The following is a 24,262-nucleotide window of genomic DNA, read 5'->3' as shown; positions in this document are numbered from 1 at the left end:
TAGTACCTTGCGGTCAAACTGTACTGCCATGTATATGCAAGAGTTGGTGATACTCCACAAACAATATTTTTATTGGTTGAAAAGAATAATGCAATAACATTTTATCTAATTTCGAAATGAACAATCTGTAAAAAAAATATATATCGCATGGCTTATGAATTTATATGTTTTTTTATCCTTGAAACTTAAAAACAGAAACATTACGGTTTCATTTGGTATGTTCGTCTTCTTCGTAATTCTGGTCATCCATATTGTCAAAATTAAATTTTAGTTATGTATTTTTCATCGAAAATACTAATTCAAATCGGTTAAAGTCAGTACCACATTAGTATCATTTCAGCGACACGTTGAAAAAATGGCTAACATTGCAAAAATATAAAGAGGAAGGATTAAAAGTAAAAAAAAATTAAACATATTTTCCCAAGTTAAAAATGCAATTCTCTCTTAGGCCAAAAAAAAAAAAATTGTAAATACGTCCACAAATGGATAATTGTTTATTATGATTGATATGAAAGTGGGCAGTTCCAAGATAATGTGCTAGGCAACAAGTTGGCTTTTACAAAAGGTCTATTTCAACTTTCTATATAGGTCACAAAACACATGATAAGTGCATACAACTTTTTGGAAATATATTCACACTATTAGGTCAAGAAAAAGAAAACAAATAAATTAAAATTAAAATTAAAATTAAAATAAAACAAAAACATGTAAGACTTATATAGACCCATTATATGTTGAAAATAAAAAGGATGAAATCAATAAAAAGCTCACCACAAAAAAAAATTATATCAAATTTTTTATAAAATAAAATTTTCTCCAAAAATAATATTCGACCGATTAACTATTGGGAAACTTACGTATCAGTCCCTATTTCTATTCAACTTTTACTGCTACTCCCCATCACCCAAAAAACCCTCAACTTCACCTGTGAAATAAAACTCTCTCACTAGAGAGTCAAGGAACAAAATTTGTTTGATTTGGGGACTGACTGCAAATTTACTGTTAACTATTATATCCATAGTCCACCATGCCAAACTCAGTTTTTTTTCCTAATTTTATTAGGTAACGAGAGAATTAAACTTGATTAAAGTCTCATACGGAATTTGAATTTAATGTTAAAAGACAAAATTCATGGGGCGAGTACGTATACACTATTATATTTTCTTTGAAAATATATAAATAATCGGATATTATAATGTTTCCTTAAAAATATTTAAATAAATGTGTTTAAATTATCGACAATAAATTCTATATGCTTGGTAAAATAATTATAACTTTGATTTTATTTAATATACATGTGATGTGAATGTATTTATATTAGATTCTTGAAAAAACACTGATGTAACTATTAATTGATTAATTATTCAAGTAATTCAAAATCAATTTTTAATAGAACAATTTAGATTAAAAAAATCCGTTTTTTTTATTAGAAAATTTAATGGGATAAAATTTTATATTTCTTTTTGACAAAAGTAGCTTCATTTTGCCACTTATTAATTAAAAACTCTAAAAATATTCATATTTATGAGTGGGTCACTTACATTTTCTGAACCTAGACAAGACAAGCATGTAGTAATATATATATATATATATATATATATATATATATATATATATATATATATATATATATATATATACATACAGATGTACATATATATATATATAACTCGGGCCCGACATATATACCAACCCAAAAGGGGGAGTTTTTGCCACAATCATGAAAGCCATATATATATATATATCTTAAGCGTGACAATAATCAAGATTATCTTATTAATTTCAACAACTCATCATCCACTAATCACACAATAGTTAGGTCTAATGACATGTAAACCACTCAATGTCAAAGGGCCTTGTAAACTAACGACGCCCACACAACATCGTACCACATTTTCCCACGTGTTCACTGTCCACTTTCAAAGATCTAATGCGCCAAATTTAATCACTTTGTTCCCATCCTTCAACGGCAGTTAGGCGCAAACTATATGTATATATTCAACAGTGTGCTGATCCGTGACTTGTTCCAAACTCTTTTCTTGATTGTCTAGATTAAGTGTTAAATCTCCTTCAATCATCCCATTCTTGGTATTTACAGATGGGATGTTGCAGGGTTTTTGCATTTGATTTGGTATCGTTGATGGTGCTTTTCCATGTGGTGTACTCGGAGAATGATCAGGTTGGAATCTCGAGTGATCGGGCCGCCCTCGTCTCGTTCGTGTCCGGGATAACGGATGATCCCGAACATGTGTTAGAGGGTTGGAATGCTGATTCTGGTGTTCATGTCTGCAAATGGTCTGGTGTAGGGTGTGACATGAAAGGGAACAGGGTGATAGAGCTTAATCTAAGTCATAAGTCACTCAAAGGAATGATATCACCAACTCTTTTCAGTCTCACACACTTGGAAATTCTTGATCTATCGTGGAATCTCTTCGAGGGGCGGATGCCGTCTGATGTTGGCGCGCTTGTCTCGCTCAAAGAGATGAGTTTGTCTTCCAATATTCTCGAAGGGAACATTCCAATAGAGGTGGGGTTACTTAAAGAGTTGGTTTATCTTGATTTGGGAAGTAACAAATTCGAGGGTGAGATTCCGGCTTCCCTTTTCTGCAATGGCTCATCTTCTTTGCAGTACTTGGATTTATCCAATAATTCACTAAGTGGTGAGATACCTTTCCATAGCCAATGCGAGCTTAGAGAGTTGAGGTATCTTCTTCTTTGGTCGAACCACTTTGTTGGGGAGGTTCCTTTGGCCCTTTCGAATTCTTCGAATCTCGAATGGCTTGACTTGGAGCACAATTTTCTAAGTGGGGAGTTACCGTCCAAGAGTTTGAGCAAAATGTTGCATTTGAAATTTCTTTATTTGTCCTACAATCACTTTTCAAGTCACGGTGGTAATGCTGATCTTGTACCGTTCTTCGAGTCTTTGGTAAATTCTTCTAAATTGCAAGAACTCGATCTTGCAGGAAACCATCTTGGAGGAGAGTTGCCTTCTATTATCGGTGCTCTCTCCACTAAGCTCGTGCAGATAAATCTTGATGATAATCAAATTTCGGGTTTCATACCTCCACAGATTTCTAATCTTGTAAATCTCACCCTCTTGAACCTGTCTAGTAATCAGTTGAATGGCTCAATCCCTTCTGAGCTATGCCAAATTGGGAAATTAGAGAGGCTATACTTATCAAATAACTCGCTCTCCGGTAATATTCCGTCCACTTTTGGCAATATGTCGCATTTAGGCCTTCTTGATCTATCAAAAAACAAGCTCTCTGGTATAATCCCGGATAGTTTTGCAAACCTTGTGCAGCTACGAAGACTTTTGCTGTATGACAACCAACTCTCGGGAACCATTCCTCCAAGTCTTGGGAAATGCATAAACTTGGAGATTCTTGACCTTTCTCATAACAGAATTTCAGGGGAAATTCCAAGTGAAGTTGCTGGATTGAGTAGTTTGAAGCTGTATTTGAACTTGTCCAGTAATTTCTTGAGTGGGCATATTCCTCTAGAGCTGAGTAAAATGGATATGGTGTTGGCCATTGATCTGTCACTAAACATATTGTCCGGCTCGTTGCCTTCACAACTTGGTAGCTGCATTGCTCTTGAGTGTCTCAACTTATCGCATAATTTTCTGGAAGATCAAATCCCAGAATCTATAGGGAACTTGCCTTATCTTCAAGAGCTTGACGTGTCTGGCAATCGGTTAAATGGAGAGATACCACAATCTTTGCAGGATTCAGCAACTTTGAAGAGACTGAACTTTTCTTACAACAACTTCTATGGAGTAATATCAAACAGGGGCTCCTTTTCCTCACTAACAATTGCTTCTTTCTTGGGCAATGAAAGAATTTGCGGATCAATACAAGGTCTGAGAAAATGCCACCGAAAACGGGCTCACAGTTTCTTAATGGCGTTTCTCCTTTCATCAGCTATCACTCCTATCTTCTGTTTAGTTGGATATCCTCTTATACAGAGAGCAAAAAGGAGGAGGAAGCCGCCGATTCTAGAAGGTGAGGACATTCCAGATGACGAAGAATCGAGAGACGAGGTAAAATACCCAAGAATATCTCGTCGACAGCTTATTGAAGCTACCGGAGGATTCAGCAGTTCAAGCCTGATTGGATCAGGTAATTTCGGGCATGTTTACAAAGGAATTCTTCAGGATAACACAAGCATCGCAGTTAAGGTACTCCATTCAAAAGTAGCAGGAGAAATTATTACTGGTAGCTTTAAGAGGGAGTGCCAAGTTCTGAAAACTACGCGTCACAGAAATTTGATCCGAATCATAACAACATGCAGCAGGCCAGATTTTAAGGCCCTTGTTCTTCCGCTGATGCCAAATGGAAGTCTCGAAAATCATTTGTATCCCAGCCATGGATCGAAAAATGGGCTGGATCTTGTTCAGTTGGTGAGCATTTGCAGCGATGTAGCGGAAGGGATGTCCTATCTGCATCACTATTCTCCTGTGAAAGTGGTGCATTGTGATCTTAAACCAAGCAATATTCTTCTCGACGATGATATGAGAGCTTTGGTCACTGATTTCGGTATTGCAAGATTAGTAAAAGGCGGCAGCGATAATTCTTCGGCTTACGATTCAGTATCCTGTGACTCCACAGAAGGCCTGTTATGTGGATCACTTGGCTACATTGCACCTGGTAAGTGAAAAAACATGAAAGTTTTAATACAATTTAGTCACAGTTTGATTTTGGATCTTATTAAGGTTTTGTAATGTCAATGACAGAATATGGAATGGGAAAGCGGGCTTCGTCACAAGGAGATGTATATAGTTTCGGGGTCCTTTTATTAGAGATCATAGCGGGGAAACGCCCCACAGATGTGCTTTTCCAGCAGGGTTCCAGCCTGCCTGAATGGATTAAGAGTTGTTACCCCGATAAGCTCGAGCCGATCATTCAGGAGGCCATAAAGCTGAGGTCTACAAAACTCGGCACATGCCCGTTCGACCGGAGGATATGGTGTGAGGTAATACTGGAATTGATAGAACTCGGGCTTATCTGCACACAGAACAATCCTCGCACCAGGCCAACAATGCTAGATGTAGCTCATGAAATGAGCCGTTTGAAGCAGTATCTATGCAGCCCCTCAAGCCTAATAATAGAAGAAGCTTGAAAAAAATAAGCTATTCTTTTTTTGTAAACATTTTCTGAAGTTTTAGGATCAAAATCTCGTCTTGTTTTCTGTTGATTTTAACGTGGCATTGATATGATTTGTCATATAATGAATGACACCATTATTTTTTTAGTTTCTGACAATATTTATTGGGGAGTTTTGAAAATTCAGTACAAGAAGAGAGTGACAGTTTACTATAACAAAATAGTAACTCAATTACACATTTATAAAATATACAGTGGTTGTGATAGTTGAGATGATAATTTAATAAAATTAAATTTTGATAAACAGGGGTGAGAATGTTCTTGATCGCCTCTGATATCATCGAGTCACGCAGCGTCTTATGATTGGCAGTTGCCCTCGTGGTAAAAAACTTGACAGCGAGTAGAACCATGACGAAACGATGCTTGATCTACTTCACGATTTTATATCCGTTCCAACAACCGGATGCTATAAGATGTGTTCATCTAACCAAATCAGTTTAAATCCATGTTAATGCTTAAAAATGATGCCAAGAATCGTGCGTTGCACAGTCGAATTGCACTTAAAGTCTTCTTTGAGCCTACCATTACTAGCATATTTACTAAAAAAATAGAAGAAGTCACACAGAAAGCAAGTGGAAGGTTGGGATTACCCAACACACTACCTCCAAATTAGAATGAAATAATCTTCTGATTGATGTCCGAATGGTTGAACATCTATTTAATCACCTTTGTGAATTGTAATTTGCATGTCTAAGTTCATTTAAAGTATGCAAGTATTGATATTAGTTACTAGTTTGTAAATTAGGAGAATTCAAATAAAATTTCAACATAAGATATTAGAAGTGACAAAATGAATGATGGATTGTGATAAAAAAAAAATTTAAAAATTTGAAAATATTAATTTTATTGTTCGTAATAAACGACTTATGCCTATTTGCATAAAAATCTTTTTATTTAAAGTATTTTTATATATAAAAAAAAATTACTTTGGAAAGCATGGTTTTATTTTTTTTCAAAAAAAAGACCATGGTCTCCAATGCTATCACGTGCAAAAAAGCTAAATTTCGCATTCATCTTAATATATATAGATTCTACATGTAATTACTAATTAGTATGTGTTGCATATAATTTAACAGAAAAATGTATTTTTGATTTGTAAATTTGTCTATTATTTATATTGTCAAATTTTAATCTTAATATAATGTCCTTCAGTTTTTTCTAATTTTGGTTTTTTCTGATACGACGTTTTTTGACGCTAATGATATCGTTTATATGTGTAATGTTTTATCAACAATGCAGAAGAACAATGATTCAAAATTGAAAAAAAAAAAAATTTGAACTTTTTGAAATATACATGATTAAAATCAATTTTTACAATATAGATAACCAAAATTACGAAGAGGTAAATGGATAAAAATTGAAATTTTCCCTTGTTTTTTATTTTTTTGTAGGAAAAATTATGTGCATAAACTAGTTAAAATAGGTAGGTAAAAATGTATGAATTAATATATAATATGAAATCGACAGGTGAAGAGGTATAACAAAATGTTTAAAAACCTGATTAAGATTTAAGAAGCCCAATGATCCCGGGCCGACACTTGGTTATTTTGACTTTAAGTTGTGTTTGGTTCATTTGACGGACGGAAATCTAGTCAAATGTTTGGTTGTAAACACATATATTCATTATTTATCTTAAATTATTAATCTAAAACCAATCAAATAATTGAATGTGAAAGTACAATATCATCATTCATTTTGTTTTTTTGAAAAAAATTCTTATTATTCATTATTTTAAAAATAAAAATTATAATTCATCACTTTATCGAAAATTTGATCGATCAAATTAAATATGATAGTATTAATAAAAGCAAAAACTTGCGTGAGACGGTCTCACGAGTCGTATTTATGAGATAGATCTCTTATCTGGATCATCTATGAAAAAATATTATTTTTTATGCTAATAGTATTATTTTTTATTGTGAATATCGGTAGGGTTGACTCGTCTTACAAATTAAGATCCGTAAGACGATCTCACATGAGACTCACTCATTGATAAATTAAAAGTCAACAGACCCTAATGATATCTCGGGTAAAGTTGTTTAGAAGATGATGAATCATGCCTCAAATGCAAACTTCTATGAAAGTAAATGAATAATTATATGGTTGTTCCGATGGAATTATAATATAGAATTACAGAAACAATTTACTCCACGTCAGATGTTATTTTTTTTTAATAATAATCTTAAAATTTAGAAGTAGTTTTGGATTAATAATAAGAACTGTGTAAGAGGTCTAAAAAATATATTTTCGGAAAATAAATAGTGAATCAGAATATTTATTTTTGTCTTGGGGAAGAAAAATATTTCCAAATGTTTCCACGTCAAAATAAAAATTATTTTATGGTACATTTGGATTATTTTTCATCTTAGATCAAATATTATCATTTAGATCATCAACATATATGTCTAACTTTCATAAAAATATGAAAAATTCACATGATCTAATTAAATAAAGCACTCTCGATATAACACATATTACCCCCTCAAAATCCTATCTTTCTTCAGCAATTTGTGCTGATTTTTTATGCAAAAGTTAATAATATTTATTATTATTAATTACACGAGATGTCTCGATTTCCAATTCAAAATTGAAAAACCCAAAAGTCGTCAAAAGGCTTACTAACTGCGGACCCAGTCCGTCCACATTGCACCAGGTAGTCCCCATCTTTATAAGACGGCTCATCTGATATTGTTTAAAATAAATTTCCATGTTTTTTTTTTATTTCTAAAATACCATATAAAAAATCTTTATAGACAAATAACGAATCCGGCTCCAATCTAAATTTCTTCATGGTTCCGTCATCATCCCATATTCATCGTAAATGGTGGAATGAAAACAAACAAATATAATGAAATAAAATCGAACAATTATAAATTTACTCTGAATACGATTTGATTCATGTAACTTGTGAGAAAAATATATCATATATGATCTCGTTTGATTTGGCCCAGGACGGGGGTCGCGACAAGTACTCCTTGGTAACATGTCTTCCCATCCTTAGCTGTTCCATTTTTTTCAAGGCAAAAACTTGTGTGAGACGGTCTCACGGATCAAATTTTGTGAGACGGATCTTTATATGAGTAATCCATGAAATAATATTGCTTTTTATGCTAAGAGTACTACTTTTTATGGTGAATATGAGTAGGGTTGACCCGTCTCACAGATTGAGATCCGTGAGACGGTCTCACATGAGACCTACTCTTTCTTCAAATCTTCCCACGATTCATCTACTCATTTATCCAGTTTTTGACATCTTACTTTAGTAGGCAGGAAAGTAGGAAGAAACCACCAAAAAAGAAAAAATCTAAAAATAAATAAAATAAACATCACATAACATGATTTAAGTTGGACACAAACCACGAATCCATTTCCCATATTTTCAACATCAAGAACAAGAACCATCAATTAGCGTTTGAAGGATCACATGTTTGATTATACAAGCAATTCGAGTCAGGAATGAGCCAAGGATTGATAGAAAAGTTTGAAGGTGACATCTTTATCTTCTCTGATTAGTCTACCGGAACTTCGACTTCCATCCTCAAGTCAGAATTGCCAAGAATCTGGATATACAGAAATCACAGGCTTTGTAAAATCGGGTGTGAACCCGTGTGGAAAAAAGGCGACTATATAACTAGCATTCAAAAAATAGCCTATTTAGACATGATTAAAAAATTGAACAAATTGGTTGCATTGATAGTCCAAGATGCAGTAGTGCAGATTCGGAGACTGAAACAAGCAATTTTTAGCTTTTTCATAACTCAATTGACAGTATCGAGTTAAGAATCTGGCTAGAGCTGAAGCCAAGCCTTGAGGAATCAAACAAGAGATCATGTCGAGCTCATGAATACGTTATGGATACTATAGGGCATTAATATTAATATATTACATAAGGTGTTGTGTGACACATTATGAATTAATTTTTGGGAAAATATTATTATTTTAAAAAAATTCTTTAAAGCATTTAAAAATTATATGAAAGTAATGACCTTTTGCATACATATGGATGGACGAGGACTTGACCAAGCTTGAGCTCGACTCACACCTAGTCCTATGAATAATGAATCATCTAAACAAAACTTACTCTCATGAGCTGTTATTTCATTCATGACAGAATAAATTTTGATCCGGGCAGACAGTAAAAATACCAATGGCACATGTTTTTTTGGTCGTTTTAAAAGAAGTTGAGAGATACAGCGCAACCAACTAATGCCAGCTTTGAGCCACTGTCCTACAACATTACACTACCAGAAGAAAGCTTTGCAGTTGCACTGCTCCATTAAACCAAATATTATTAATACATTAACCAAGAAACGGCTTTTAAGGCTTCTTGAGAAGCATAAAAGAGACAAATAAGAGATGTTACCTTCACGAAATCAGCTTGAACTAACAAGGAATCCTTTGTGTAGCCTGCTTCCTCGAGAACGTGGGTAAGAACTTTCTGTATGAAAATGGCACCAGCATCATGTGAATTAGCATCAATCAACCATTAAGCCAAGTAAGAGAACACAATCCACCAAAAACATTGAAAGGGAAAAAACACCATCATATTTTGAATGACAGTTCTAGTACTTGAAGCAAGATGACCAATCATATATTTTTCATATTTCAACAGCTTCGTTTTCTTCTTCAGATAACTCGACTATACTAACCAACAAATAAGGGTTCTTAATATATTGTTCTTCCAGGAAGTAGAAGCTTAATTAAAAAAACTCTACACGTGCGCAAAACATCAAGATTACATTTTGATACAAAACTTTAAAAAGTTTCTTATAATTTATAAAGACAAAAAGCATTGTTCTGATTTGAAAGAAAGCTGCAAGCAAGATTTTGTTTGTGCTTTATATTTTTAATTATCTTTATCTTATAAGATCTGGGGGCTCAGAAATTTTATTTATCCACAATTTAGGAAGATATCCTTGCAAACAACACAAAAACTAGATGATGACAATAGTAAAAAGCCACTTGATCTATACAGGAAAAAGTAACCACAGCAGGATTATTAACCTCTCTCTGTTGTTCAGATATAAATTGACCAGTCAAATCCCGCAATATGTCCAGCATTTCGTTGAAAGTAACCTTTCCATTTCCATCAGAGTCATAAACCTTAAAAATAACTGGTAAAAGAAATTACATGCTCAGTAAGCCACAGGGGAAAAAAAGGAAACACTAATGAAAAGGGAGTGATACAAATCTTCTATTTTGTAAAGTCTTACATTCAACTTTTTGCTGCAAGCTTGTTCGAGAACTGAAAGCAGATAGGAATGCTACAAACTCTTTGAAATTAAGTCCATCCAACATCCTCAATAATCTCTGAGAACACAAAGGGTTAATAATTGAAACATTGAATGACTTTTATGAATGCGAAAAAACAGATTCACTTTAATCAAGTCAAGTACATACACTTTTCACTTTGTTTCTCCTAGTAGCTAGTTTTTGTCACTTAGAAAACCATGGAGGGCAGTCTTATAAGCGTGCAATTTGCAGATATTTCATATGGAAAAGTCTACAACCACAGCAGCCAAGTCAACAGGGACATGATCAGAGAGAACTGGTTTGGAGCCATTACAGTTTTTGCTCCCACAAAGAACTCGTAGACTAACTGGCAGTTGACTGTCATTTGGGCATGTTTCTAAGGGGGCGCTAGGTGCAATTTAATGCACCTGAAAATGCCGTAGGCGCACTCACATCGAAGAGGTGTATGCCTTACCTGAGGCACGCAAAGCGCGCCTTGCTTTTCCTGATACTTCTTTTTTTTGTCACATACATTGAATAGAATTTGAAGAATCACGTCACAACCCCCCTAAAATCACCAGCCTCCGTCTAGTGGGAAGCTCCAAGGAGTTTTATTTTGCATTTCTAAGGCATTTTTATAGTGATTTATGCCCTTCTCTTGCAAGAATTTCATTTTTTTTTTTGCAAATCATTAGATCTATATTCTCATTGTTCTACAGACTAACAGACTAAGATTACTAGTTTCATGCTTTGTTACACTCTTTACACGTTATTTTGGCTTTATTGGCTGAACATTTGATTTTAGGGAAAAATATTTACCACAAACATTTGGAAACATATTTATCCCTAATAATCTTACTTTAGTGGTTTAATTCTTACTTTGAGATTTGTATTTGAGAGTTTCTTCCATTTTGAAATTAACTCATTATATTTGAATTTGATTGAGAACTGCAATTACATATATCCTATCACCTCTTGGTGCGTGGACACATTTGAAAGACGCACGACTCTCATTGTGTCTTGTGCCTCAGGCTGCAAGACACATCGGTGTTTTGATGCACCTTGGTGCACTTAATAATTAAGTTTTTTATGAATTATAGATCGGGCTCCTATGGCTATTAATTACTTTTGCATTCATAATCAAGGATCAAAACTGGCAATTTTTGGTCCTAAATTCAAGTCCTATATGATCACGGTCGATGCCCTCATTATTCTATCCAATCATCAATAAGTGGTATCGTGGGTCTCAGTTCCAGCGGTTTTAGCTTTAAACATCCATTACCTTTAAAAGAAAATGTGAATTTCCCCCCAATTCTTGACTTAACACAACACATCTAGCATCAGAAAATTTATAATATCTTGTAAAAATCATGTTCCAATCAACACATGCTCATAACAATAGTATACTGTATAACATCAAATGGTTTCATAAGTTCCTCACAACTTGAATCTACTTATAACCATACATTTTGTGCCTCTGCCCTATTATCAGTTGTTTCTCTTCTCATATTAGTTTGAATAGAGAATTCTAGACAGGAAACTAAAAGATAAAATTGAGGGTTCCCCTATGGCCGTTTGTATAACCTGAGAGAGAGGATTAACAGCGAATTCAGGTACTGTCATGATCTCCTCGGCAGAGATGAAGCCTCCCCCATTCCGATCCAACTGGCAGAACCTCTGATACAATGACACTATCTCCTGCTGTGAAACTATTAAGCATGCAAAGTGATCACTAAATTTTGTCCAAAAACTGGGAGGGAAAACAAAATGATTCCTAAACAATGATAACCATGAATTTATTTGCAATTTTCTCCGCATTATCATCTAAACTACTGCAAAACTACGAGAGAGTATAAGGAAAAGAAACCCATAAATCTACAATCATTGGACCAACAAGATCATTCCAATCCAATTACTGTTGACCCATGAGAAAGCGTGAGGATAAAGACCCAACAAATCTACCACATAAGCAAGATTATTTCTTTGCGGTGTTCTAGGAATTGTCATTCAAAATACGACATACCCATTAGACACCATATGCATAAGAAAGATCTAAAACAGAACAAGTGCGAAAATATTGTAAAACGAGTGCGAAGTATGAGTTATTACAGGCATGATTGCAGTGTTCTTGAACTTCTTCAATATCGTATTGGGTGAGCATCGAAGAGGTGTTGCCCATTGTGCTCTCATTGATCAACCACAAGGTATGATTTTATTTATTTTACCTGGAGAAGCTATGGTTTCAAGATTGGGCGATTCTGGAATTTTATAAATAAACCTCAAACTTTCCATAGAATTCCAAATATGTCCTACTTTTTCTTTTTTTGAATTCCGTATCCTTGATGATGAGCAATGTTTTAAAATTAATGCTTGAATGACAATTTTATTATAATATGTTTTTTTTATATAAAAAAAATTAATTGTATTATGGAGTATAAGAGAATCTGATATTTGACAAAATTAATATTAGTAAAATCTTCATAATAAAGTATGGACTAAGGTAGATGTGAAAAGATATATTTAAGTCATTACATAAATAAAGTGAAACACCATATATTGAATCAAAGGTCTTTGAGGCCTAGTAATTGAGTGCTATTCACTTGAATGAAAGGTTCACATTTGAACCAATGCATTTGCATTTTGAAATTGAAAAAAAAAAAACCCTTGTGAACCGTTGTTGACCTCGAATCAAGTTCAGGGTCATTGTTAAAAGTGATCATACACGGGACGGGACACCTTCCAGTTATATATTTTTTTCTATGTTTCTTGGAATATATATATTTATCTGATTTCTCTTTTTAATAAACCATTTTTGTATGTCGAACTCGTATAGTTTTCAATCCAAAAGTTATCTCGGTTTAGTCGATGTCATTATAATTCTTTCTTTTTCCATTTTTTTGACTTTTTGTTTCCCTCCTTTAGCATTTTGTTTATGTCATTTGTTTTGAGAGTAAAACATATTTTATGTTTCAGATTTAGTCATTTTCATGTGTTCATCAATTTTTTTTTTCTTTTCCTCCTGTTAATTTTTTAAAAAAATTATTACGAGAGAGGAGAAGACTTGAATATAAAAATTTCTATTTTCTTGATTAGTAGAAAATACTTTTAAATTGAGATAAGATAGGATATTTTTATGTATTATTAATTTGCAGAAAAACTTTTATGAGACAATCCGTGAGATAAGATATGAGGCTAAAGATCCATTTTTAACAAATTGTTCTCAACTAAAAATAAATATAATTTGAAGAAAACAAACAAGATCAATCAGTGAACCTAAAGACATATTAAGAACAAGAGTGGACTCCCCATTATCATCATTATCATATTTTTTTGCGCAAAAAAAGAGTTGCAAAAATAATTTGAAAAAAAAATAAGAAGCCTCAACAAAATTTAGAACCCAATCAAATTAAAAACCCTCCAACTCACAAAACTAAGCACTCAATAAAAATTAGGCCTAGTTTTAGACAAGTATTTTAAAAATATTTCTAGTCTTTCCTAAGTTAAAAAACAAATACGTATCCGTATAATTTTTTATAAACCGTTTTGAACTTTTTATAAAAAAAATTGTTCTCTAAATATATTTTTTTTAAATAGAACTTTTTGATATTTTTGTAATAAAATGTGGTATTCCAAAAAAAAAAAAAAATTGTAGAACTTTTAAGATCTTTAATAAAAAAATCTGTAAAAACATTTTAATAAAAATATTTTGTAAGTATTTGGCTTACGAAGCGAAATGTATTATTTATCCAACAAAATCAACATGTTCTATATCCAACCAGCCACTGCATCAGCACGGAGAACGCTTCAGCTATGCTCGAAATCTGTCGCCTCTCTTTTCCATTGAGGAATCTCTCCTTCCCAATTTCCAACTCCGAATACCCGTTTCCATATGCCGAAAGACCCTTCAAGTTTCTGAAGTTCATTCAAATAAGAAGTGAAAAGAAAGCCAAAAGGACTGGAAGGTTGAGGTACCCATCTGAGAAAAAGAAGCCAAGGCCACAGCAACAGAATCAAACGGATGTTAAAGGAAAACTTGAAGGAATTTGGAGGATTTCAAAGCTTGCAATTTCGGTTCATGAAGACCCCGGAAAGGACCACTGGGGGGTTTCTGAGGCACTGCTTCAAGAGATTGCCAAAGTTCTTGAATTCCCGGTATAAATATTGGAACCTAAAATGTAGTTATTGAAGTTGAAGTTTTGGTGAATATTATGTAGTTGTGTCAAGTATGAAGTTGAATCCAGTTTTAACTTTTATCGGTTAAAAATTACTGCCATGGTTGGAGGACCACTGGGTTTCAAATTTGATAACATATGTATATTTTTTACATGCATAAGTTTGCGCTGAGAAAGTACATTGAGTTGCCGCCCAGCATATTTCTGGGTAGTCCTTGCTTATGTGTTCAAAGTTGGAGAACATGCGTTGTTAAACTTTTTGCTGAAAAAAACTTTGCTAAACTTTATACTTGTTTATTTAAATGCAGTAAAGATTAGATGGTTATTTGATTTCCATGTCTTTCAGGTTGCTTCAATGTTGCCAGCAGAGGCATTCACGGTGATTAGAAAATCATTTGATGCGAGGAAGGTGTGTAAAGCAGCCAGCAGGATAGGGAGAATTCTTGGTTTTCATCTGTGCATTATCTCTGTCCTTTTGTTTGTTTTTGTTTCTGTTGTGCTTGTTATGGAAGCTTACTTTTAAGTAGTTATAAAGTACGTGTTAGGATCGGTGGCAAAATGGCAACTCTATACAGAGGATGAACAGACCATTTCAAAACTTTGGTTGATTTGAAAAGAATTTTTTCCAAGTCATTGCCTCTTCTGGGCACACAGTCTTAGTGGCTTTGGTTCTTGAATTGGTAAAATTGTGGAACTAATTCTCTATGAAGTAATTTGTTTGTGTAAATAAGTTTTGATCGGAACATGCAATTTTATTTGCGTAATGCAAAGCAATAAGGTACATAGAACTGTAAGGAAAAGCAAGAGTGTGTACAAGTTTGAAGGCTAAGCCTTGAATGCTTGAATCAGACAGCTGAAATTTGTAAGTTCTATGTAAATTTCAATTATAAAAACCTTCACTATCTATAGATTTGAATTGGAGGAATTCTTTGATGTTCAAAAATCTGCTGGGATAATTTTATTCATCACCTGACTTTCTCTGGTATGTCTTGAGCTTGTTGTGTTGGTAGGGGAATTATTTGCCCTTTTTGCACTTTAAATTCGCATTAATTTTATCAAAAAATTTAAATATTATTTTTCGAGTATTTTGGATCAAATCTCTTGCTGGATCTCGTCTTTTCTGATATTTGTATAGTTTGGCGGGGAGACTGCACTGTCTTTGCCATGCAACTGCTCTTGCTGTTTTCTATTAATACCGAATAATCTTTGTTGGATAATTTATTGTCTAAGTTGTCAGACTTTCTCTTTTTTCATCAGTTCTAAATTTCAGGTGTGAACCAAACTGAGCTTGCTTTGAGCAGCTTCATCTTAGCTATTCTCAATACAAGTACTCCTTATGACAAATCTGAATTAAATCAAGAACAAGGGCATCACAGTTCTATCACAATTTAGATCATGCAAAAGACATGCAAAAATTGATTGAACTTTCAAGAGCAAAAAATAAACTATTTACTCCTTTTTATAACTTTCTTTGTCTGGTCATTTTGAGACCAACTGTATGTTGATGGGATGATGAACAATTCTTTTTAAGATAAATGGTCATTTTCATCATGTTCCTTTAGTTTACTAGAAACATTGCTCATATGCTTGTTTTTTGAATAACTTCAGTTGCAGAAGGAGCCAAAGTTTGTGTACACAGTGCATATGGATGTTAATAAACTCCTTAGCTTGGAACCTCGTACCTGGGAGTTCATTTCTGAATTGGAACCAAAAATTGGCCATCTGGAGTTTTTGCATGATGACAGTGTTTTTGGTGATTTAATGAGCACAATAGTCAACAACAGAAAGGTGAATGAAGCTGCATCTTCTACAGGAGTAGTTCACAGAGACCACGTAATGGGAGCTAAAAAACAAACTATAACTGAAAAACCCAAAGTAGTAATTGTTGGTAGTGGTCCCTCAGGCTTGTTTGCTGCTCTTGTACTTGGTGAACTTGGTGCGGATGTTACACTTGTTGAAAGAGGGCAAGCTGTAGAACAAAGAGGTCGCGATATTGGGGCTTTGGTGGTCCGTAGAAAGTTACAACTGGAAAGCAATTTTTGCTTCGGGGAGGTCATCTCTTGATCTTATTCAAGGTTTTTCCAGTATCTATGTTTTATTATTATAGTGCAACAAGCTTCAGATATGTAAATGAAACTTACCTTATTGAATTTTATGTTAAATGCTAGAAACAAACAAGAAGACGGTGAAATAAATAATAATAAGACTTCATAATGATTTGGTGTTTAAATAAAATATGTTTCTATATTAGATATAACTTTAATGTTTCGTCATGCTCCTTGTCCTTTATTTTGACTATTTAATTCTAACAATGGTGAAGTGGAAAATAAGATTTATTCTTTATCTATGTTGTATTCTAATTTTAAATACAGATGCATAAAAAGCTTCATTTACTATTATACGTTTTCATTTTTGCTATCTTCAGTTCTTATTCATTACCATAATTTCTATATTCCCTCCTTTTGCTGCTGATGTTCGTTTATTAAAAGACTTATGGGTGACAGGGTGGTGCAGGTACTTGGAGTGACGGAAAGTTAGTAACAAGAATTGGAAGAAATAACAGTAGTGTTATCATGGTCAGTGTTCTTCTCTCACGGCATCATCTGATACCTTTTCCTGTATATATTTTGACACTTTCTGCTGTTAATTGATGGCCTTTTTTTAAAATCTCTTTTACATCTTTAGGTTCTGAAGACATTGGTTCATTTTGGAGCTCCATATAGTATATTGGTTGATGGGAAACCTCATCTGGGAACTGACAGATTGATTCCCCTTCTTCGAGGCTTTCGTTTATATCTGCAGAAATTGGGTGTGAGTCCATTATAGGATGTGCTAACTTAAGTAGATCATGTTGTTTTTTTAGTTGCTACCAATGTATGTTAATCGTCTTGTACATCTTTTTTGTTCTTCTAAATCGATATGCTTAGGTGACTATTAGATTTGGGACAAGAGTAGATGATCTGCTGGTGAAAGATGGATGTGTCGTAGGTGTTAAAATGTCTGATTCAAGAGAAGGCACATCCTGTTGCGAAGAGTTAGGATGTGATGCGGTTGTTCTTGCAGTTGGGCATTCTGCACGTGACACTTATCAAATGCTTCTTTCACACAATGTTGATGTAGTTCCGAAAGAATTTTCTGTGAGCTTTTGCATTTTGGTCATTGAGCAACTATACTGTGATATTTTTTTTATTGGTCTGTTTAATTAGTTGAACTTCTGAACTAAATCGCTGTAATTATTTATCTGATATGGAACATGGATATGACAAATAAAAAAACACTCCTATGTTTCTTATGCGTTCTATGCGGAGCAGATGTTTTTTAACGGAGTGAATAAAAAGCTGTGCTTCATCATTATAAAGTAATTGGTTTATTATCTGATACTTTCAACTGCTGTAGTTTTGCCATTAGAGTGCTCTGTTGGACTTGCACTGCAAAATAGTGACTCAATCGAGTGTCACAGTTGACGTACCATTGCTACAGATATTTAAATATATTGTAATTTTTCTTACTTTTTTTTAACTTAACAGGTTGGCCTGCGGATAGAACACCCTCAAGAATTGATAGATGATATTCAGGTATTCTTTTAACTTAACTGGTTGGCCTTGTTCAATTACTGTTGGGCATTTACTCAAATATCCATCCTTTTAGAGGACATTTTAAATGAAATAACTGCTGCTTCCCAGTTTTAGTCCTTGGATATACATTTCCAACTGCTTTAATAAATTTGGATGCTATTTCAATAATATTTATTCACTCAGTTACAAAAACAGGAGAAAGAAAGGGAAGAAGACTAATCATGAATCTCCCATGGCAATTGTGAATAAATAAGACTCTTAACTTTTGCTTGCTCAATAACATAATTGGTGCGAAGTCAGAAACTTGAGCCATTTGCTTATGGTAAATTGAAGATAGTCCGGTTCATGCCTCGGTGTGCACTAGAATCATAGCCCTAGTTTCATGCTCTGTTCTAAAGGCGCAAACAGTAGGATCGAATTTAATATTAAAAATTGTTAACTCAAGTTCAAGCTCGGTTTGAAACTCGAAATTTTGAAAGTATAGATATGATACATCGAGCTGGCTTGAAATATCAGTTGAATTCAAACTTGGCTCAATATAGTCAACCCCAAATTCGGGATCTTTCGAACTATGCGAGGAGTTCTAAACCAATGTATCCAAAGTTTTATTTCCCATACCCAGTAGTTATTCTGAATTGCAATCAATTATGGTTATTACTCTGTATAATAGAACGCAATAACACTTGATTATTAATGAAATGCATGAGGATTTTTTACAAATTGGTTTCTTGTTCTTCTCACTTAAAATTACAAACGAAATTTACTGTCATCAAGAGATACTTCCACGGACACTGAGGAAAATAAGTAGCTCACTAAATCATTTTAACATCTTGTTAAAGACACATTGATATACTTTCATGATGTTACACTACACTACCGTGTTAAAAAGAATTTGTTCTCTGAATTGTTTTCTTGGAGAAGCCATAGCACAAGTCTTGGTGGATGTTGAGTGAAGTGATTATTTCCTATTCCTATGAAATAAAATTATTGTAAAATAGTGTATTTTCTGTTAGATTATGATATGAAACTAGATTATTTTTGGAAAATGATAAACATTTATTTAAAAGTAATGATTATGTTGGGAGAAATGAAAATGATGAAAAACATATGTTGTGGAAGGAGAATAAATATGAATAATAGTGTTTGTTTTTATTTTGGGCGAAGGGAAACATTTCTAGAAAACAAAGACAAGTCCCGAATGTTTAATGTTTACAGAATCTTGTAATCACTCTTCAATAAAGTTTTCAAAAATTCCATTAGAATTTACCTTGCAATTCAGTTTCTGGTGCTCAGTTATCCAAATCTTAATTGTTTTCTAGGTTTTTTCCCCTGCTAACACTACTCTGGTTCTGACCAAGTATTTATGCTATACTTGTTTTGGGTGCTTGTGCAATTTTTCCATTGTTCTTGAATGGTACAGCAACTGAATCTGAATTGTACTTTTTCAATATTCAGTATTCTGGATTGGCTGGTGAGGTTCAGAGAGGACGAGGGAAAGTACCTGTGGCAGATTACCAGGTTGCAGAGTATGTCACTGCAAAAGAAAGGAATACAACCTCAAACTTTGATGCAACAGGTCGTAGTTGTTACTCCTTTTGCATGTGTCCAGGTGGCCAGGTAGAATCCTCTACATCATTATTTATTTAGCTACCTATAGTTCCATTGGTTCATTGTAATTTCTGTTATGAGAAAATTATCATTCTAAAACAGAGTTTAGCATTCGAAGAAGTAGAGGCTACATATGACAATTCAATTCTTTTTCTTTTAGATTTTGTTCTGCCTACCACGAGAAACAACATCACAAAAAAAATGTAACTAAATTATTACCTACCACTAAATAAATTAACTCAATATATGAGTAAGAAAAAAAATGTAGTTCAATATTATCCTTACATTTGTTTGAAAAAGTTATTATCACACATATGGACAAACATATATTAATATGTGCATTTTGGCGCAGTCTGAAACATAACTACTAGACCTATGTGTTCAATTAAACAAACCCAAGATCAACAATCAAACATTAAATCCACCAGATGTAATGCAGTCCAGGTTGGGCCAATTGGTTGGAGTGATCCATCTTTTTATTTAACACTCCTAGCTTTACCCAAAATCAAACAAGCACTTTCCCATATTACTTACCTAATCAAGTAGTCTATAAAAGTTGCTCACCAATTATTATAAAGAAGCTTTTATACTTGATGAATGTAGCCTTCTTCAAAGTTCAGCCTTATCATACCAAAACTTATATTGAAGGGGAGATCATAAATACAAGAATGCTATTTTTCAGAAAATGAGAACCAAATCCTCAACCATCCATTTATTCTATCCCAAATTCTGTCATCTTTTGAACTCTGAACTACAAATCAAGCCTATATTGTCGCTAGCCTATAACTTTACATGAGACACCCTTTATAAAGTTCTCTCTTCATATGAAGTCAATTTTCGACTGAATTCATATTTGTTTTTTCCTAGCTCGATTTTTTCAGTTTCTGATCATGAAAATCCAGTAAGGAATTATTGACGGAAGCCCTATTTTTAAGTACTCTTGTAGTCTTGTTGTAATTCAAGAACATGAGGCATGAAATACTCCACAATTTGCCGTCCACGAGAATATCTGAATTTTTGAAGGAATCGGAGTTTTCCAAATGATTTTGTGAAATTCGAAATTTTGGACATTAGCTGAAAAAAAAGAGTGAAAAAAGACTTGACTGTGAACTTCCCTGATGGATCCCCTTCCCAAACCCGAAAATCATCGATCCCCTTCAACCAAACTAACCCTCTCCAAAATGCTCAAAAAAGAAGACAACTGAACTATCTCCTCCTCTCTGAGAGACCTACGAAAATGCAAATCCCAAGAATACCCGTTTGACACGCTATCGAAAACAGCAAGTCCACTTTATGTAAAAGAATCACTATTATGTCTTATTAATATTATCAAGTTTTTTATCAAAAAAAAAAATACTCCACAATTTGCTTCGGTATTTTCTCCAAATAATATTAAATGTGTAAGCATCAAAACTCCTTGCTTTTTCTCTCCGTCAGCTTGCTTAATCTTTGTGTGTATCAGTATCGCCCTATATTTTATTTCATCTATTTCTATAGCTTCACAGTTTCATCAGGCATCCAAATGTTATCCACTGATCCCAAGCATTTGCTGCATGGATTATCAATGTGGACTATGTCGTGTTCATTCAATGATCACTCCGATGCAAATATCTATTTCTGAATTTGTGTATTCCTCTATTTTGAAGCCTTGATTTCTTGACACTTCAATGGATTTATATAGCACATGTCATGCAGGTGGTTCTCACCTCTACAGATCCATCAGAAATTTGCATCAATGGAATGTCATTTTCTCGGCGTTCCTCTAGGTGGGCAAATGCAGCACTTGTAGCGACCGTGTCCTCAAAGGATTTGGAAGCTTTAAATTTCCATGGTCCTCTAGCTGGTGTTCAATTTCAGGTAACTTTGGTATTGCGTATGTTAGCTTATATTCACCTGTCTTTTAAGTTTCTTGAACAATTTTATCTTCAGTCCCATTCTCTATTTGTAAATTTTATCTGGTGCTAAGTTAGCAAGTCTTTCGAAGATGTCATCACACTAGATCCTGGTTAGATTACCGTAGTTTTTGTTTTCCAAATTGCTAATAACAAAAATTATTGAAGCAAGAGAATGAAAGCAATCTTGTAAAGACAAAGCAATAAACGAAATGAACATACTATTTAAAGTATGAATATCATGTATAAAAGAACAATAAGAAAACGGTAACCCAAACCGAGGTCTGTATGAAATACAGTTTCCTTAAAACAGATTTGTCCCTTCTGACGGTTCTCGATCTTCGAGAACCTGGACGAACAACAGTTTCCCAGGATACAACGACAAAACCTTGCAGCAACTTAGCACGAAGTAACTACACCGATAAACTGAAAACGTAGCTTCACTTTATCACCGAAATTTAACGGAGGCCAAATGGAAAGCTAACAATATGAAATGCTAGAGAATGCTTGAGAGAGATCTTGAATGTTTGTACATTATGTATATGAAATGAGGAATGAATACACTGTTTATAAGCTCCAAAATACACACTAAGCGTTATGTAAGATTAATTACTCAATTAATCTTCCATTTAACTCATAAATATGAAGAGCCAAAAGTCTTCAATTAACTCCAGAATGTGCAAAGTTAAAAGATAGTTCCACAATCATGAGCAACAACTAACTCAAAAATGTGGAGAGCCAAAAGATACTTCCACGTTCATGAGTCATAACTTTCATTTATACTCTAAATTTGACTCAAATTTCCAACAGTTTTGCCTTTTGATTTTATTAGCAGCTCAATTACTGTGCTTTGTTTTCGCAACCATATCTCATTTTGTTTGTGAACTGGTTTAAACCATTGTATATGCACTATTTTAGAGAATGTTTGAGCGAAAAGCAGCTGTGATGGGTGGTGGCAGTTTTGTGGTTCCTGTGCAAAAGGTGACCAATTTCCTGGACCATCGATTATCAGGTGGAACAATTTGTTTTCTCCTTGCTTTCTATTTTTCATTTCCTGCAGCTATAACTTTCTTCTCGAGGACTATACTGAACTTTGTTTATTTTGCAGGCACATTGTTGCCACCATCTAGCTATCGTTTGGGTGTGAAGCCAGCATGTCTTCATGAGTTATTTCCGATTGAAATTACCGAAGCTTTGCAGAATGCAATTCTAATGTTCGACAAAGAGGTTTTGATTGACCACCTTTATTGCATATTTTTTATCTTCATTTTGAAGCACTTTTCAATTTTCATCAAACTCTAAGATATAACTATTAATATCGTCAAAAAAAGATATAACTATTAATATTTTAAAACTATTTTGGAGCTTGCAGTTGCCAGGATTTGTCTCAGACAATGCACTTCTTCATGGAGTCGAGGTATTGCTAATGCAGTTTTAGTTTTTTGTTCGTGTCGCATCATAAAATAGGTTATGATCTGAGTTTCTTGTTGCCGCAGACTAGAACTAGCTCTCCCATCCAGATAACTCGAAAAAGTGATACTTTGGAGAGCACATCATTAAAAGGGATGTATCCTATCGGAGAAGGAGCTGGATTTGCTGGTGGAATAGTGAGTGCTGCAGTTGATGGGATGCATGCCGGTTTTGCCATAGCAAAAAATCTTGGTCTCTACACTGATGATATAGAGTCCATTATGGGAAAGGCCCCGAAACCAGGATTTGTCAAATACTGAAGTCATTCTTCACTCCCGTTTCCTGAATTCTGTCATTTTTTTCTCTTGTTGCTCATGATCAGCTGATAAATTACTTGTCGCATCTACCCTAATCAACCTTTGATGGTTGAATAGCTTTGAGTCGCTGTAGATTTTTAAAAAACGTGTTAAAGGGTACCATAAATATAATAAGCTAACCATAATTATTTTCTAACAATTGATGCTTCCATTCGAGCAATATATTAATCGTTCAACCCTGTCTTTTTTCTAGTTTATTCGATTGTGTGCTGCTAACAGTTTGATATTCAGGATCACAGAGACGGAAATGGAGTGCATCGATGTTGGTTGGGAAATACGGCTTTGTTCGTCATCTCCGAGAGGAATGAAATAGGTAGGTAAATAACAGCCTTGGGTGAATCAATCGCGCGGTCTGCTAGGCTGTTACGAGTGAAAACTTAGTTGAATAAAAGGATGTAGGATCTGATGTATTCATGGTTATTTCAGTTTGTTGTGACATTTAAGGATGAATGAACGGTTGTTTTTATAACTTCTTTTTTATATGTTAACAAGTTACATTTATTTTTATAACGTTAAGAGCTTATTAGTTATATGATTTTATTCTAAAAATAAACGGTTAATAGTCTGGATAAATTTACTTTAAACAAAGTCAAAATTTTAATGTATTATTAAAAAAAAATCATAGTATAAGAATGATACAGACGGTTAGATATATTTTTAAGATTCAAGATATTATCACCAACGTGCCAATTCTGGACCATTGTACGACATCCAGTTTGATATTTTATGTATGAGTCCGTTATCTCTGGTCCATCATTTGCTCAAATGAAAGACATGTCCATCACGCCCAAGCACTCTCTTATAAATACCATGTTTAAGTGTTCAGTTCAT

General features: G+C 33.9%; 3 protein-coding genes across 4 annotated transcripts; 2 read left to right on the top strand and 1 right to left on the bottom strand.

Moving 5' to 3' along the window:
* The first annotated feature begins 1,897 nt into the window (after positions 1-1,897).
* LOC140825999 (putative leucine-rich repeat receptor-like serine/threonine-protein kinase At2g24130) lies at positions 1,898-5,253 on the top strand. The gene is made up of 2 exons (XM_073188079.1): positions 1,898-4,649; positions 4,736-5,253. The coding sequence occupies exons 1-2, from the start codon at positions 2,099-2,101 to the stop codon at positions 5,119-5,121; spliced, it is 2,937 nt and encodes a 978-aa protein (XP_073044180.1). The 5' UTR covers positions 1,898-2,098; the 3' UTR covers positions 5,122-5,253.
* Positions 5,254-8,470: 3,217 nt separating this feature from the next.
* Positions 8,471-12,683, bottom strand: LOC140826006 (uncharacterized). The gene is made up of 6 exons (XM_073188086.1): positions 12,507-12,683; positions 11,982-12,106; positions 10,379-10,475; positions 10,170-10,279; positions 9,529-9,603; positions 8,471-8,725 (listed from the first exon to the last, which is right to left on the bottom strand). Exons 1-6 carry the CDS (start codon positions 12,574-12,576, stop codon positions 8,675-8,677), a joined length of 528 nt encoding a protein of 175 aa, XP_073044187.1. The 5' UTR covers positions 12,577-12,683; the 3' UTR covers positions 8,471-8,674.
* Positions 12,684-14,146: 1,463 nt separating this feature from the next.
* LOC140826002 (uncharacterized) lies at positions 14,147-23,914 on the top strand. Of its 2 annotated transcripts, XM_073188082.1 has the most exons (13): positions 14,149-14,549; positions 14,916-14,978; positions 16,178-16,621; positions 17,074-17,145; positions 17,255-17,380; positions 17,497-17,706; positions 18,097-18,144; positions 19,600-19,761; positions 21,448-21,609; positions 22,563-22,656; positions 22,753-22,871; positions 23,017-23,061; positions 23,141-23,911. In XM_073188082.1, exons 1-13 carry the CDS (start codon positions 14,208-14,210, stop codon positions 23,372-23,374), a joined length of 2,121 nt encoding a protein of 706 aa, XP_073044183.1. In that variant the 5' UTR covers positions 14,149-14,207; the 3' UTR covers positions 23,375-23,911. The 2 variants fall into 2 exon arrangements, with proteins under 2 accessions (XP_073044184.1, XP_073044183.1); XM_073188083.1 differs by lacking the exon at positions 17,497-17,706 and having other exon boundaries at positions 14,147-14,549; positions 23,141-23,914.
* The last annotated feature ends 348 nt before the right edge of the window (positions 23,915-24,262 follow it).

The sequence above is a fragment of the Primulina eburnea genome, chromosome 3 (genome assembly GCF_022965805.1).
Source record: "Primulina eburnea isolate SZY01 chromosome 3, ASM2296580v1, whole genome shotgun sequence".
NCBI lineage: Eukaryota > Viridiplantae > Streptophyta > Magnoliopsida > Lamiales > Gesneriaceae > Primulina > Primulina eburnea.
The sequence above is the reverse complement of the archived record's forward strand: the minus strand, read 5'-3'. Positions and strand labels throughout refer to the sequence as shown.

Coding starts and splice junctions, on each gene's coding strand:
- LOC140826002 (XM_073188082.1), top strand. CDS start 14,208: ATGCTCGAAATCTGTCGCCTCTCTTTTCCATTGAGGAATCTCTCCTTC. Junction 14,979..16,177: donor AATCATTTGATGCGAGGAAG/GTGTGTAAAGCA, acceptor GAATAACTTCAG/TTGCAGAAGGAGCCAAAGTT. Junction 23,062..23,140: donor CACTTCTTCATGGAGTCGAG/GTATTGCTAATG, acceptor TTGTTGCCGCAG/ACTAGAACTAGCTCTCCCAT.
- LOC140825999 (XM_073188079.1), top strand. CDS start 2,099: ATGGGATGTTGCAGGGTTTTTGCATTTGATTTGGTATCGTTGATGGTG. Junction 4,650..4,735: donor ACTTGGCTACATTGCACCTG/GTAAGTGAAAAA, acceptor TGTCAATGACAG/AATATGGAATGGGAAAGCGG.
- LOC140826006 (XM_073188086.1), bottom strand. CDS start 12,576: ATGGGCAACACCTCTTCGATGCTCACCCAATACGATATTGAAGAAGTT. Junction 12,107..12,506: donor AGAACACTGCAATCATGCCT/GTAATAACTCAT, acceptor CATGCTTAATAG/TTTCACAGCAGGAGATAGTG. Junction 8,726..9,528: donor TTCAAGCTGATTTCGTGAAG/GTAACATCTCTT, acceptor CTGTATATCCAG/ATTCTTGGCAATTCTGACTT.